Source organism: Coturnix japonica, chromosome 19 (genome assembly GCF_054131305.1).
Source record: "Coturnix japonica strain WE chromosome 19, WE-NBRP24, whole genome shotgun sequence".
Lineage (NCBI taxonomy): Eukaryota > Metazoa > Chordata > Aves > Galliformes > Phasianidae > Coturnix > Coturnix japonica.
This window is the reverse complement of record NC_140681.1, coordinates 12,803,267-12,816,037: the sequence shown is the minus strand read 5'-3', so window position 1 is coordinate 12,816,037 and position 12,771 is coordinate 12,803,267. Positions and strand designations below refer to the sequence as shown.

The 12,771-nt window shown below is 40.5% G+C and overlaps 1 protein-coding gene across 5 annotated transcripts in view; it reads right to left on the bottom strand.

Annotated features, from left to right (window-relative positions):
• Nucleotides 1-4,953: 4,953 nt before the first annotated feature.
• Nucleotides 4,954-12,771, bottom strand: part of LOC107323232 (uncharacterized) — a 40,956-nt gene continuing 33,138 nt past the window's right edge. For 3 of the 5 annotated variants that reach the window (XM_085519806.1, XM_015882101.3, XM_085519807.1), the window contains 8 exons: nt 11,960-12,050; nt 11,508-11,594; nt 10,577-10,729; nt 9,117-9,246; nt 8,961-8,993; nt 7,430-7,533; nt 6,634-6,717; nt 4,954-5,414 (listed from right to left, as the gene is read on the bottom strand). In XM_085519806.1, coding sequence (XP_085375932.1) covers nt 5,292-5,414; nt 6,634-6,717; nt 7,430-7,533; nt 8,961-8,993; nt 9,117-9,246; nt 10,577-10,729; nt 11,508-11,594; nt 11,960-12,050 — 805 coding nt within the window. In that variant the 3' untranslated portion in view covers nt 4,954-5,291. Of the gene's footprint in view, nt 5,415-6,633; nt 6,718-7,429; nt 7,534-8,960; nt 8,994-9,116; nt 9,343-10,576; nt 10,730-11,507; nt 11,595-11,959; nt 12,051-12,771 lie in introns of all 5 variants that reach the window. The other 2 variants (XM_032448583.2, XM_015882100.3) reach the window with 1 other exon arrangement.

The following is a 12,771-nucleotide window of genomic DNA, read 5'->3' as shown; positions in this document are numbered from 1 at the left end:
CAGAAGTGTCTGGGCGGTCAGGCTGTTACCTAATTGCTGATGGAAATAGAAGTTTGCTGGGATGCTTTGGGAAAGGCTAATGGCAATGTGAGCTTTGGATTTAATTCATAAGTGGTGAGGTTAATGATCATCCTTATTTTATCTGACAAACAATTTCTTAGTATTGATCCACTCCCCCTAACTGGAATTTCTTTCTTCCTTTAAAAAAGAGCAAAACAAATGGCAGCAATGTTCAGGAATGGGATTGCGATGAGATTCAGCTCACAGTTCCCTTGTGCCTGGATGCAGCCTGCACTGCCCTGCTGACCCATCCCAGCAGGGAAAGGGAGCAGCAGGGCTGCAAGCAAAGGCAGACACGGGCTCCAACTGCACTGATAGGGCTCAGTGTGTGGGCTCACACTTTTTGCTGCCTTTTGCCATTCTTGTCCATCTGTCTGCTGGTACAGGCTAACTGCCCTCCTGCACAGCTGGCCCCAGGACCTGCAGATAGCTTACTGGTTGCTGGTTAAATGCAAAACCAGCTCACCTGGCTAATGATTCTAATGGGCCATAAGGAGATTCAATAAATATTTTATAAAAGTAAGTTCCCCTTCATTTGTTTAAACAGAAGATGTATGAAAATATATATATGTGGCTGGATTGGCTAAAATATACAAAATGTTTTGCCCATGAAGCAAACAGATTTAATTTCCCTGGCACTCTGTTACTAACTAACTAACTAACTAACTAACTAACTAACTAACATTGCTTTGATGACTCTAATGTGGAAACGGAATTTAGAAATTCCATGTGAATCTTAGAGGTGATTTACAAAAGAAAGTCGGTACAATGTCCACCTGTGTGTGAGGGTACAAACGTTCAGCTCTGCTGACAGCGCTGGCATTTCAGGTCTTAATTCAGTATTTCTCACCCAGCCAAACCCTCTGTTTGCTCAGTGCTGCAGACCTGAGCACAGAGTGCACATCAGGGCTGGAGATGCTCCTGGGCAGGTTCTGCAGTCACAGCCAGCAGTTTGTTGTTGCTGCTGCTGGTTGGAGGTCTGCAAATTATCCACAGTTACACTGAGTCCAATACACTCAGTCCAGACTCACATCAGTGTAAAGCTAAGAGCCTGCCAGTTCGCTTTACTTCTTTATAGGTCAATTGTTCACAACTTCAATATGTTGGTAAATTTCATCATCAGTCTCAGCTGGGGACAACCCACAAAGAGCTTGGCTTTACTTGTGTGAATTTTTATTCAAAATCTATCCAGAAAATCTCTTCCTGACTGATATGTGTGCCCAGAATATTCATAAAAAACAGAGCTTTTGTGGACTAAGACCAAAAAATCACCTAATGCTCATACAGACATTAACACCTCTATGGCAAGTACTCAAAGCTCTACAACTTGTAACAAAGTATATTAAATTCTTGGTTTATTATGACATTTCAGCTCATGTCTAGAAAGAAATCAACAGCAACAATTCCTTTTTGTGTTTTTAGCTAAGTTACCTGATACATTTTGTGCCGTTTTAGGAAATAAACAATTTTTGAGGCACTCTTGACCTGTGCAATGGTCTCAGATTTTCAATTGCGTCTGAATGAAACAGGAAGCGTGCATTTTGCTAAGGTGGAATAAAATCAGATAGGGTCAGAAAATAAGGGAAACAAATAGCCTAGCAGGAAAATTGTTCTTTTCTAGTAGGAGGGAAGAGGAAGGAACTCAGTTTACTGCCTGCTCTGACCTTCAGAACCCGTTCCCCCAGGCAATGCGGGCACAGAACACACAGGATGGAGTTTGCAAAGGATTCAATGATCTGCTGGCACTCAATTTAGCTTACACTGTTGAACACATTTTGTTGATACAGTTTGCTAGCATGATGTCAAGAAAAACCCAGAAAATTAGATAGCGATGTGGTGTAATTTAGTGCACCTCCTTTGACATCAACAGAGGCGCACAGAATTTGTCCCAGAGAAATTGCTAACAAAGTGGCTTTCATAGCAAAAGCCAATGAGGGAATAGTTTGCCTTCAAGGATGTGCCCAAGAGAGTTCATTAGGAGACTGCCCATTGGCTGCACTGCTTGTTTGATGTTCAGAAGGGAGAGACTGTACTGGAAGACTTGTGATGGTACTCGGAGTGGAAGTCATGGAGAACGGCTCAGCATTAGGATTTGTAGTGCTATCTATTGAAATGTGCCAACTCTAACAGAAAAGAAAAGGCTGTCAAGAACAATAAATATCTCTTTGTGATAGCAAATGCTTTAAAAACATGCAAGGAAGAAAGCAATACTCTAATTTCACAGCTAATTTCAGCAGGGCTGTTCCAATGACAGCTGTACTTCAGCTCACAGAGCGCAGGCAGCACAGCACTGCTGAGCTTGAGTAGGGCAAGAGCAGTAAATCCAGAATCAAAATGATTTTGTTTGTTTTTAATTTCCTTAATCAGCTTAAATCCTAACAGCAAAGGAAGGCATCAGATTGTTTTGAATGGCAAGATTCCCATTAACAAAGTTCAATGTGAGCAGTGCTGACAGCAACTTGGGATGTTAGCTGGGAAGTATTTACCGCCTGAGAGAAGTTTCTGCTTTGAAATGAGTCAAGCAAATTTCTATCATCTATAACCACATTGTTCCAGGTCAAGTCCTGGTTCAGGAAAATTTCTATGAGTTCTGATATAAATATGTTCATCAGTATTTAAACTTCATGGACAATAACCATCTTCTTTTTTTAGTGCAGTGCTTATGACAAATGATGTCACCATAGCATCTGCCACCAGACATTTCATCTTGTGCAAGCAAATGAATATCAGCTACTTTTGCTTCAAAACACACTGCAGCATTTTTATATTGCATCCATAGATTTGAAATCTGCATCTGGAACCTTTTGTCTGAAATGGCTCCAGTTGTACTTGGGGCAGCATTTACCTGCTCTGTCGTTTTCTGTTGAGTTTGTTAGTGATTCTCCTCAGTCATCAATCCCAGCAACTTCACCACAGGAGGGAGTATTTGCTGAGAATAGCTTCAGGCTTCAGTTCTTCTACAGCTACTGCCCTACAGGTTCTCTTGGTTCTTACACAGCTGGGCTGAAACAAAAATGCATACAGCATCTGATCCACAACCTTGCTTCATTCCATTGAATACTGAGACCAATTTTACCAAGCAGGACGGCATCCTTATTCAGATTTCACACTTCATAATATGCCAAATGTAAGCTTGGTGCCTTTTGCAGGGCAATAGTTTTAGCCCAAACTTACAAATACTACAGATCTGGTGGGCAGATCCTTGTAGGAATGCTCCATCTGGGTTCACTCCTGGAGCCTCACCTCACACATGGGCATTTGTGGCTGCAGGTTTGCAAGGTACTGCTGTCAGCCACTAAGGAAGGGTTAAACAGAAATTGTCTGCAAAGACATTTAGAACTTGTCTATATGAACAATGAGGTGTAACAACTATTATTCTATACAAGCAAATACCATTAAAACAGAGCAAGAGACCTGGCTCATTGAGACCTAGGAAAAAAAAAAACCACACACACCAATATGATGCAAAATATTATTTTGGGGGAAAAAGAATGTGGAAGGGAATGAGCCATATTTGTTTCTTTTTGCATATAAATCAGATGAGCTCTGACACTGGCAGACACAGAACTAATATCTTGTTTGAGAAAATGGAAACGTGCCTCCTCTGTAAGCTCCCATTCCTTGGGAAAGCTTCGTGTCCTCTGGAGGGGCAGAGCTGTTTGCCAAGAAGGTATTTGGTCATTAATTTTTTAAACGATTGCTCCAGGATATTCACGCAAAGACGGAGATATCAGCTACTGTGTAGAATATATTTTTAATTGGAAGAAGCCATGCCAGCTGAGCTATAAAACAAGTACAAGCTGTTAGATATAATAAGAGAGAAAAGAGACTGGGGAGAAAAGAGAGTCAGGAGAAAGAAAAAAAATAAGAGAGAAAACTACTTAGTTAGAAGAGTCTTCCCAGGACTCCTGAGCTGAAGTAATGGCAGAAAAACACGAAACTTATCATGACCATCACGAGTGCTGTTCAGGGATGCAGGGATCCGGGTACCATGGAAATGGCACTTGTATGCAGGGTTATCTTACATGATTCACATATAAATGAAGATGGTTCCAGTTTTGGAGCAGGAATAACACACATCAAATACTGCTAGTGTTGTTTATGATGTACATCTGTGCTCCAGGTAGTGCACTGTGATACAGAGATGCAAGAAATTAAAGAGGAATTGGATTTTCCTCTTCTAGCCAAAAAAGGGTGATCTTCAGCTGTAGATCCTGACACAATACAGATGCTATAGATCCTGCTATACAGACACTACTGACTTCAGTGTCAGCCAGGTGTCACTATTCTGATGCTGACTAGATTCAAACATTGCCACTCTCTATCAAAGCCAAAATATTGTGAGAGTTCGGCAGGCAGATACACAATAAGTCACAGAACACACATTTTATCGAACAGTGCTGTTAAACTAATAGAGAAAATGTTTTATCAGTGGCTTCATTTGACTATTTTCTGCTTTCAGTATTCGACCCATCCCTTTCTGTCTTTGCATTTACAGTCTTCCATTTCTTCTTGTATTTTTGAGCTGCAAGTAATTATTCCAATTAAAAATATGGAAAAGCCAACAAATGCAACAGAAGTGTTTTCACTTTTGAAAGCCACCAATAATTACTTTGACTGTGCATTACTCAGATGCCTCATGACGTGTTTTTATTCGGCTTCTCTGACTTTGTTCTCTTCCTACCGATGCAAATTTTACACACTGATTGGCTTCCACAGTATTTGATCCAAAGCAAATGATGTTTTACTCTACTACACTGGGGGGAACCACCTACCAGGTTCTTTCTCCATTAAATACTGAAGCTGCAGGGCTTTGGCAGCTGAAGACAATCAAGATATTTTTGCTAATGTATTATTATTATTTTTAAACTACAGAAAAAACATAATTAAAAATTAGATGACCATACGTAAATTTATTCACTGAAAAGTAACAGCTGAAACTCAGGCAGAAGACTGGCTGTCAAAGACAAAAATAAAGAGAGAAACCACAAAATATCACAAGTGTCTCCATTCTAAACACACAGGTATCTCTAGGTACATACACACACAAAAGTGAAGCAGTCTTATAAGTGACCTGATACCACTTGCAAAACCACACATTATAAATCGAATACATCTTTAAATTGAAATACACTGCTGTACAAACTGTATGGAATATGCACCTTATCAGCAGGGCAACTTTCAAAACAAGTAACTTAAAGGTAGTTTCCTATACTTCACTCTCCCCTTTTTTATGAGTAGCGTTGTCTGTACTGCATGACTTCAGCACAAGCCTTCCTAAACTCACTAATGAACACAGATATCCATCCAAACAGCTCCTGAGAGTCCAGGTCTTGTGGTTCCCCAAATTTTACCTGTAAATTTAAAAGAGAAAAATATTTAACTTTAATATCATTCAAATAAATTAATCTGTGCCCGAGATTGTTATGTAATGAAGAGAGCAAGAGAAAGGCTGAATACTTCATTATCATTATTAATCAATCAGAAAACTTGGAGCTGGACAAAATGTCCATTAAACTGAGATCCAAAAACACCCAAAGCAGAAGTGGCCATGGGCATTGTTATTAAATTACCACAGTAATTGTATTTCCATATTGCAAATTGCAGCTGAATGTAGATAGGCAGGTTTGGACAGCTATCTGTCATTACCAGCGCACCTAAGATGCTCTTGGGAGCAAATCCTCTGCCGGGAACTTGGAAACTCACATATAATCCAGCCACAAAAACTGGCACATTAACCAGCGATACCCGATTAATGGTTTGGCCTGTTGTGTTCCTAATTGCACCTCCTGGGTGCTCCAGGTTCTTGATCTTTGGCACACCTCTCCACTCACCTATTGAGCACCATCAATTAAACAGCAATGAGAAGCATTTCCTGGAGCTAACGACCATCTGCCAGAAGTTGATAGCCCACGGCTATTCCACAGGCAGTTACCTCCAATTTATTGTTAATTCCATAGAAGTGTCGCATGCCAAGGTCATTATGGATTTTATAAGCAGAATATGAAATCACAAAGGTAGGCCTGCGGATTTTTGTTTCATGAGCAATGTGATTTCCCTGGCTACCTACAGCCCATTTCTATGTCAGATAGTCCCTGGGTGAGTCTTCCTAGTACAGTTCAGCCAATGGTCTGGGCTTTGATCACCCATCCCGTTTTATATTTGCTTTATATTTTTGCTGCCTCATAAATATACAAAGTGATCCGCCCAGCAAGAACATTATTTGGAAGAAATAAATCCATTCAAAGTGAGAGAAACATATAAAATGTCTACCATTAGAAATAAGGGGAAGGGAGGGAAAAAGCAGCTGGGAGAAAACTTGAGATTCTGAACATCCACCTTTCTACACATGCACTTTTGGACCATTAACACTTTAACATGTGAGCTATAAATCCTCAAGAAGAATAAAAAACAGATTTTCCTCCAAAACATTTCATCAATGTTAGATACGATTTTTTTCTCAAGCTCCTGTGGACAGTATCACTATGAGCCCCACGGAACATGGGAACAGCTGCATTTTTCTTGTCTTAAGAAATGTATGTTTCTTTCATTGCATTTTAGTATGAGACGTACCAGCACACTGCTATAAAGCTTCTTCATTTCTTCACATCTTTTTGACAGCTGGGATAGATCCCCTTCATATTTCTGAATCAAATCCTGCAATAAAGTAAAATTTCTTCATTTGGCATAGGAGTGTAGTATCAGAGCATATATTAAATAGTGAAAACAAGATAATTCAAGTTAAAATTTTCACGTCACAAAAATTTCATGTTTTGCAGAAGATAAGCACACATCAAGCACATAAACTGCCTTGCAATTATGAAGGCATCAGAGACAAAAAACAAAACCCATTGGGCACTGCCCAACCGTTTTGTGAGCAAGGCAGTATTCAAGAAGCAGACACGGTTACTAGCACGTCCTCAGCTGCTCCTTCTGCAGTGCTCCCCAGCCCACCTAACTCTGCTATTAGAATGGGCTGAATCATCTTAGGCCAACCTATAATCACAATTCAGTCTAGCTTCTGGATGCTGTTTCTCCATGCTATTTTCCCTGCTGTCCAAGGGCAGAGGGAGTTGCTACAAATCTATATATGCTATGAAATTGCTGTTATTCCAAAGTGCTTATTGAGGCTGACTGTGAAGCTATCTGCTCCTCATCCATTCCAGCCCATTTTCCTGTGAAGCAAAAGCAAGCGATACGGAAGCTCTGAAATGGTATTTCCATGCCTCATCAAATGCTATCAGAGAGAAATAAAAGGCCTCTTTTCCCTGGGTGCTCTCAATCCACTTGTCAGGGCAGGATTCTGCACAACCCAAGGAGGTTACTGATCTTTTATCTCCAGCCCAAGATAAGGTTGAGGTAATGTTACCTTTAGTTCCCTGCAGAACTGTGACTCCTGGGGAGTTGCCTTGGCTGTCCTGGGTTTGATAAGCCGCCTGCACTGAGTAACATTTTCCAATTCCTTTTTAAGAACTAACAAAGGAGAAAGAAAGCAAGAAATTTCATGAGCGTGCAGTTGTGTCCAAAGGAATGCAAATGTCTTATTTAGAAGAGACATAGAAAGCAGGAGACTCTGGGTCTATAATATGTTCATCTAGAAATATTTAATTTCTGTTTTAAAATAGAAGTCCTTAAGGGAAAGAAATACTACGTGATCACCCCACAAGCAACTGCAGAGTAATGAAGAGGTCAATAGTGTGGCTATGCAGCAGCTGTAAATCTGATGTTCCCTAGCTTTAGGAATTAGCTGTGAAAATAACATTCTTCCAGACTACCTTTTTGTACAGAAATTTCAGGTTTCTGTTAAAGACAAAAAAAGAAAAATTCCCCTCTTTGTAATAGTAAGAAATGTTGGCAGTTGGCAGAAAATCCTACAGCAGATTGCCATCGTGAAAGCTTTGGCTGTATGGAATGGGAGGAGAGGGCACAGCTTTGGATGCAATGACTCAATCCTGAACTGGCTCAGGCTGCTCATGAGCTCTACACACTGCGTGAGCCCCAGGACATGCCTTGAACAACCTGGTGTGAAGGGCTGGATCAGAAGCATTGCGTCCATCTCTTTCCCTGTCTGCTCTGGAGAACAGTACTTAGAAGATAAGAGAGTGCCTTTGGTCGCCTTGCATTAGATGCCTGTCTGCTTCCCCGAGCCCAGCAAAACGGAGACAAGCGTTTTTCAAACCACAAGCTGAGAGCAATGGTCATTAAATCGTGTTACGAGAAGCTGAGATGGGAATTAGCCTGTGGTGACATTTGGTCAGTGTCCATGCCACATTTTCAAAAGACAGATTTTTATAAATATTTAAAACAACGTAAGTAATTTCTACCCATGTAGGTATCTTCTCTATCAGCCCTCAAAGAGCTCACTCTAATATCCACTGGCTTTGCCGGTCACCTTACTGTGCTGTTCAAAGTTGCAGATGTCTCCCAAAATCTGCCTTACATCTGAGTGACTTTATTCTGTCCTCTCCTACTGACTCCATTGGTGTGAGATTCCTTTCTAGAGATGGACTCCAGTTTGGTTCAAAGACATTCTTGAACTTCACTGCTGAACTGTGCAAAGGTTCCTCCTGCTGCACTGGCTGCTCTGAGACAACCTCACCTCAGTAACAGGGACAGAGTGCTCATATTGCTCATATCTCTGGTTTAAAATAAACTCTATTTACCACGAGCAGTATATATATATATATATTGTATTTCTGAACCACCTGGGAACACTTTACTTTCTTTTTAAAAACTTCACAGTAAAATGACAGGCTAAATATCACCATAGCAACACCTTACCTCAGTATTTGTATATTTACCTCTCCTTACAAACTACAGAAGTACAATAAAAGCCAGTTCCAAACGACTGCACAAAGTATGAAAATCTCTCTCTGAATTTAGAAACCACATTTACATACCATCAACTTCAGCACTTAGGCCTTTCATGGAAGCTGGAAAGGAAGAGAGATGGAAAAACGCATCGCTAAATATCATTCGTACTTTAGGATGGAAGTTCCAACAGAAGTTGAGGGATTCCATTATTTGGTGGCTTTTCTTCCCCTCCCTCCTCTTACCATCAGGAACAGCTTCAAATTCTGTCAGTTCCTGAGAGAATTTCACCAGATCAGGCTCATGTAAGGAGATCTGTTCCACAAGGGCATGGAGCAAGGTGAACGTCCTCTCCTTACCCCGCAGCAGAGACAACTGCAAATAGAATGGAGCAGTAACTGACAGACCGAGCTCATACACATCTTTACAAAATACAGGAGCAGCAGAGATGTTGAAATCTCCTGGGTAAATCTGACAAGAATAGAAAACACAATGAAATTAAACGTCTCCTTTTCAATCTGCCGCTTCTCAGACACTCTCGATTAAGATCAAACTTTACGCTTTCATATCCGTTCACCTTCATTGTGTTCTTTTGTGTTTTCTTATTCACACATTCTTAATAACTTAAGGTATCCTAAGTGACTGCAACTCATTTTGGTTCTCCAAACGGAGCCATCATTCCTTTCCACGTAAAAGCAGTGTGCTGTGTTTGTGAAGGCAGTGAAGTTCCTTAATTGAATCAGGGAAGATGCGCTGTGGCAGAAAATGATTTTGTTGGCATTTTTCATTATGATTGATACAGTATTACAACTGTTATTAAAAAAAAAGGAAAAAGAAAAAAGAAAGTTGTGTCTCAGAATTGCCACTGGAGTTATAAATCACTCACTCACTCGTATATTAAAGTCCCAGATGGAAAAGATATCTTACAAAAAATATAATAATAAAATAAAACTATATATATATATAAATAAACAAAATCCTCCTCTCTTCTACTTACAGACCAGGCATAGATGATGTTTGTTCATAGAGCACATCTCACAGCAGCCACCTCCCTCCCAAGCCATTCACCCAGAAGAGCACTGGTGGGTTGGGGGGAGGGGGTGTGTTAGAACTGTTAAACCAGGCAATGTTCCCTCCCTTTGCATTCGTTCATTTATTTATACTCTACTTTTGGAACCTAAAATTACATGGGCTCAGTTGTTGCAGAAGAGCTTTGTGTTAAAGCAAAAAGAAGCACTAAAGAAAGGAATTACTCCACTGCAGAAGGAATGCTGTGTCTACAGCCTACAGACAGTGAAATGAAATAGGTCTGTATGACAGTGCTCTGCACAAAGCTGCAAAACACTCTGTAAGACAAGGGCCTGCAGCTCAGATGTGTCTTCCGGCCAGGAGATCTCAGTATCAGGACCATCAGCATTTTGATGCTCTCCCTCATTAGAAACACAGCACATTCAGCACTGCAGTGCCCCCACCCAGCCAGTGCCGCTGTCTGAAATGGAGAAATGCATCTTGTTACAGTGCACATTACAGAATACATTATTGAACAGGAGTTTGTTTCTGGTGTGACCAAGAGCAGATGTTAAAATGTTAGCTGCTCATTAAAAATGATTGCCTTTCTCCTCACTCAGGGCAGAACAGCGTTAATGCTAATGGCTAACATACATTATAGTACAATAACTTAATTAAAAGAAAAATATTTACTCACTTTGGTCAAAGATGACAATCGAAATCCTTTTGCCTTTTCTTTTCCCGCATTTTCATTTAAATGGTTTCCAATGGCTAAAATGTACTCCAAGACAGCAACAAATTTCTGGCTGGAGTGCAGCTGCTTACTTGCTTGGATTTTCTGGTTTATTAGCTGAAACACAAACATGTAAGTAGAACAATGGTGCCCATAATTGTTCTTTGCCTTGCCTCATTGTCCCCACCTGAAGCAAGTCACACTGTTAATTTCCTATCAAGCTTCCTCTGGGAAAGACCAAGGGCTGTCAGGGAGGAGCAGTTCTGTTCCCCAGCAAAGCAAAGCTGGTGTTGGCACAATTGTCTGAGTTGGAGGTCAGATCCTCTGTGGCCACCAAACTAGCCCTGCCAAGAGAACTTCAACCTCATCTCTCAAAATTCTTCAGAAGAAAAAGTGTGTTGTTTGAATGCGCCAGATTGCTCCAAATGCCAGGCATCAGGGGAAGCAAATAGCCCGAAGTGCAGCAGAAGGTTCTCCAACCTTCACCTCTCTCTTGTTTACACCAGCTGAAGACTAATCAAAATTCTTGGTACAGTTTCCATACAATCAAATTTAGCATCAACTTCTGCTTTTGCAGGGCTGTCACCTCCCTTCTGGGGCAACAGACACAGGAGGTGGATTTGTTTCCATCAAAGATATGATCTATTTTTAAAAAGTCTGTAATTTTTTTTAACCTTTTTTACATCTGAACAGTATCACAAAATGGTACTTTTTACATGAGGCTGCCTGGCTTGTGACTCTATTAATTGCTCATGTTACGAACAGTGAAATATCTTGCTATATCTTGCTAGTGAAATAAGAGATCCCCTGTCATACAGCTTTGAAAGGCACATCAAGGCTTCTAGTGTTTAATTGATAGATTTTGGCAATGAATGATGAAACTGTCATTACTTACAGGCTCCAAATCTCCCATGCTCACAGGCAGTTCACGTATGGCAAGCAGGAGATCCAACCTCTGTCCTAAGTGGGGGATTTTACACATCTGCATAGAATTGAACAGAGAAGGCTTGTGGGGCCAGACACCATTAAAGTCAGTGATGCACATTTCTCACAAGCAAGAGCAGTTAAATGTGTACAGTTTTATGTCTAGAGATTTTGGAAATCTATTTCAGAGCAACTGGTTCTTGTTCTGGGAGGAGGGGAAGACATGTTAGTAGGAGATACAAAATGGGTTTTACAGATCTCTTTATACACTCTTATTGTCTCAACTCTTTCTCAGATAAACCTTCTTACAAGAATTCTTGTTAAGACTGTAAATTTAAGTGCCCAAGAACAGCTCTTTGTAGTGATTTTATCCAGAAGAGGGTGTTAGAAATAGCAGTGTGTTTTAACACTGTGCCTTCCTACCTCTAACATAAACTGATCAACTATATGCAGCTCTGAGGGGCACCCCCGGAACAACTGGTACTTCTCTGCATCCTTTGGTGTCAGCATGTATCTGCAAAACAGCAAACAAAGATCAGATGTCCTCACCCTTTAACACTGCTATAATGTCATACAGTCATTCCACTCCATGCATTAGAACTAATTCCAATTTCTTGTTTTACATATTACACGTTTATTCATTAACCATTTATTCTTTATTGATATTTCAACCAACAATGCAAGAGAAGCAACAGACTGCAGCTAGATCTGCATTTCTGGAAACATTTATACATGCACAAGGCTTGACAATAAGCCAGTAGATTTCATCTGCAGATCTACAGACAATTTACAATGCCATGGGCTATTTTGGAGAAGGTAAAACTGTAACAGAAGGGAATTAATGCTACACTTTCCAAAGAGGTTCATTAATTCTGTGCATGATACATATGTGCATTCTTTTCATTTACTGGATGAACAACCATCTGACAACATTTCAGAAGCACCTGGTAACGATGCAGACCTTTATGCAGTTATGGCTGTGCTCAATCAGCTTTTCTCCAGCAAGAACTTCTTGGAAATACAAGCAGAGAAGAGCAGGCTGTGTTATAGGGCGGCTTGCTTGAGGCAAACTGTGCCCACCCCACCGCACACAATGACATTAATTCCATATGTTCCACATCTGTTCTACCTGTTCCCATTACTAAATGCAGAAACAGTTCTGCAAACTTTAACACTACGAGGATCAGGCCAGAACTATAAGGCCATAATTAAACTCACTCCACAAGGAGTAGGCA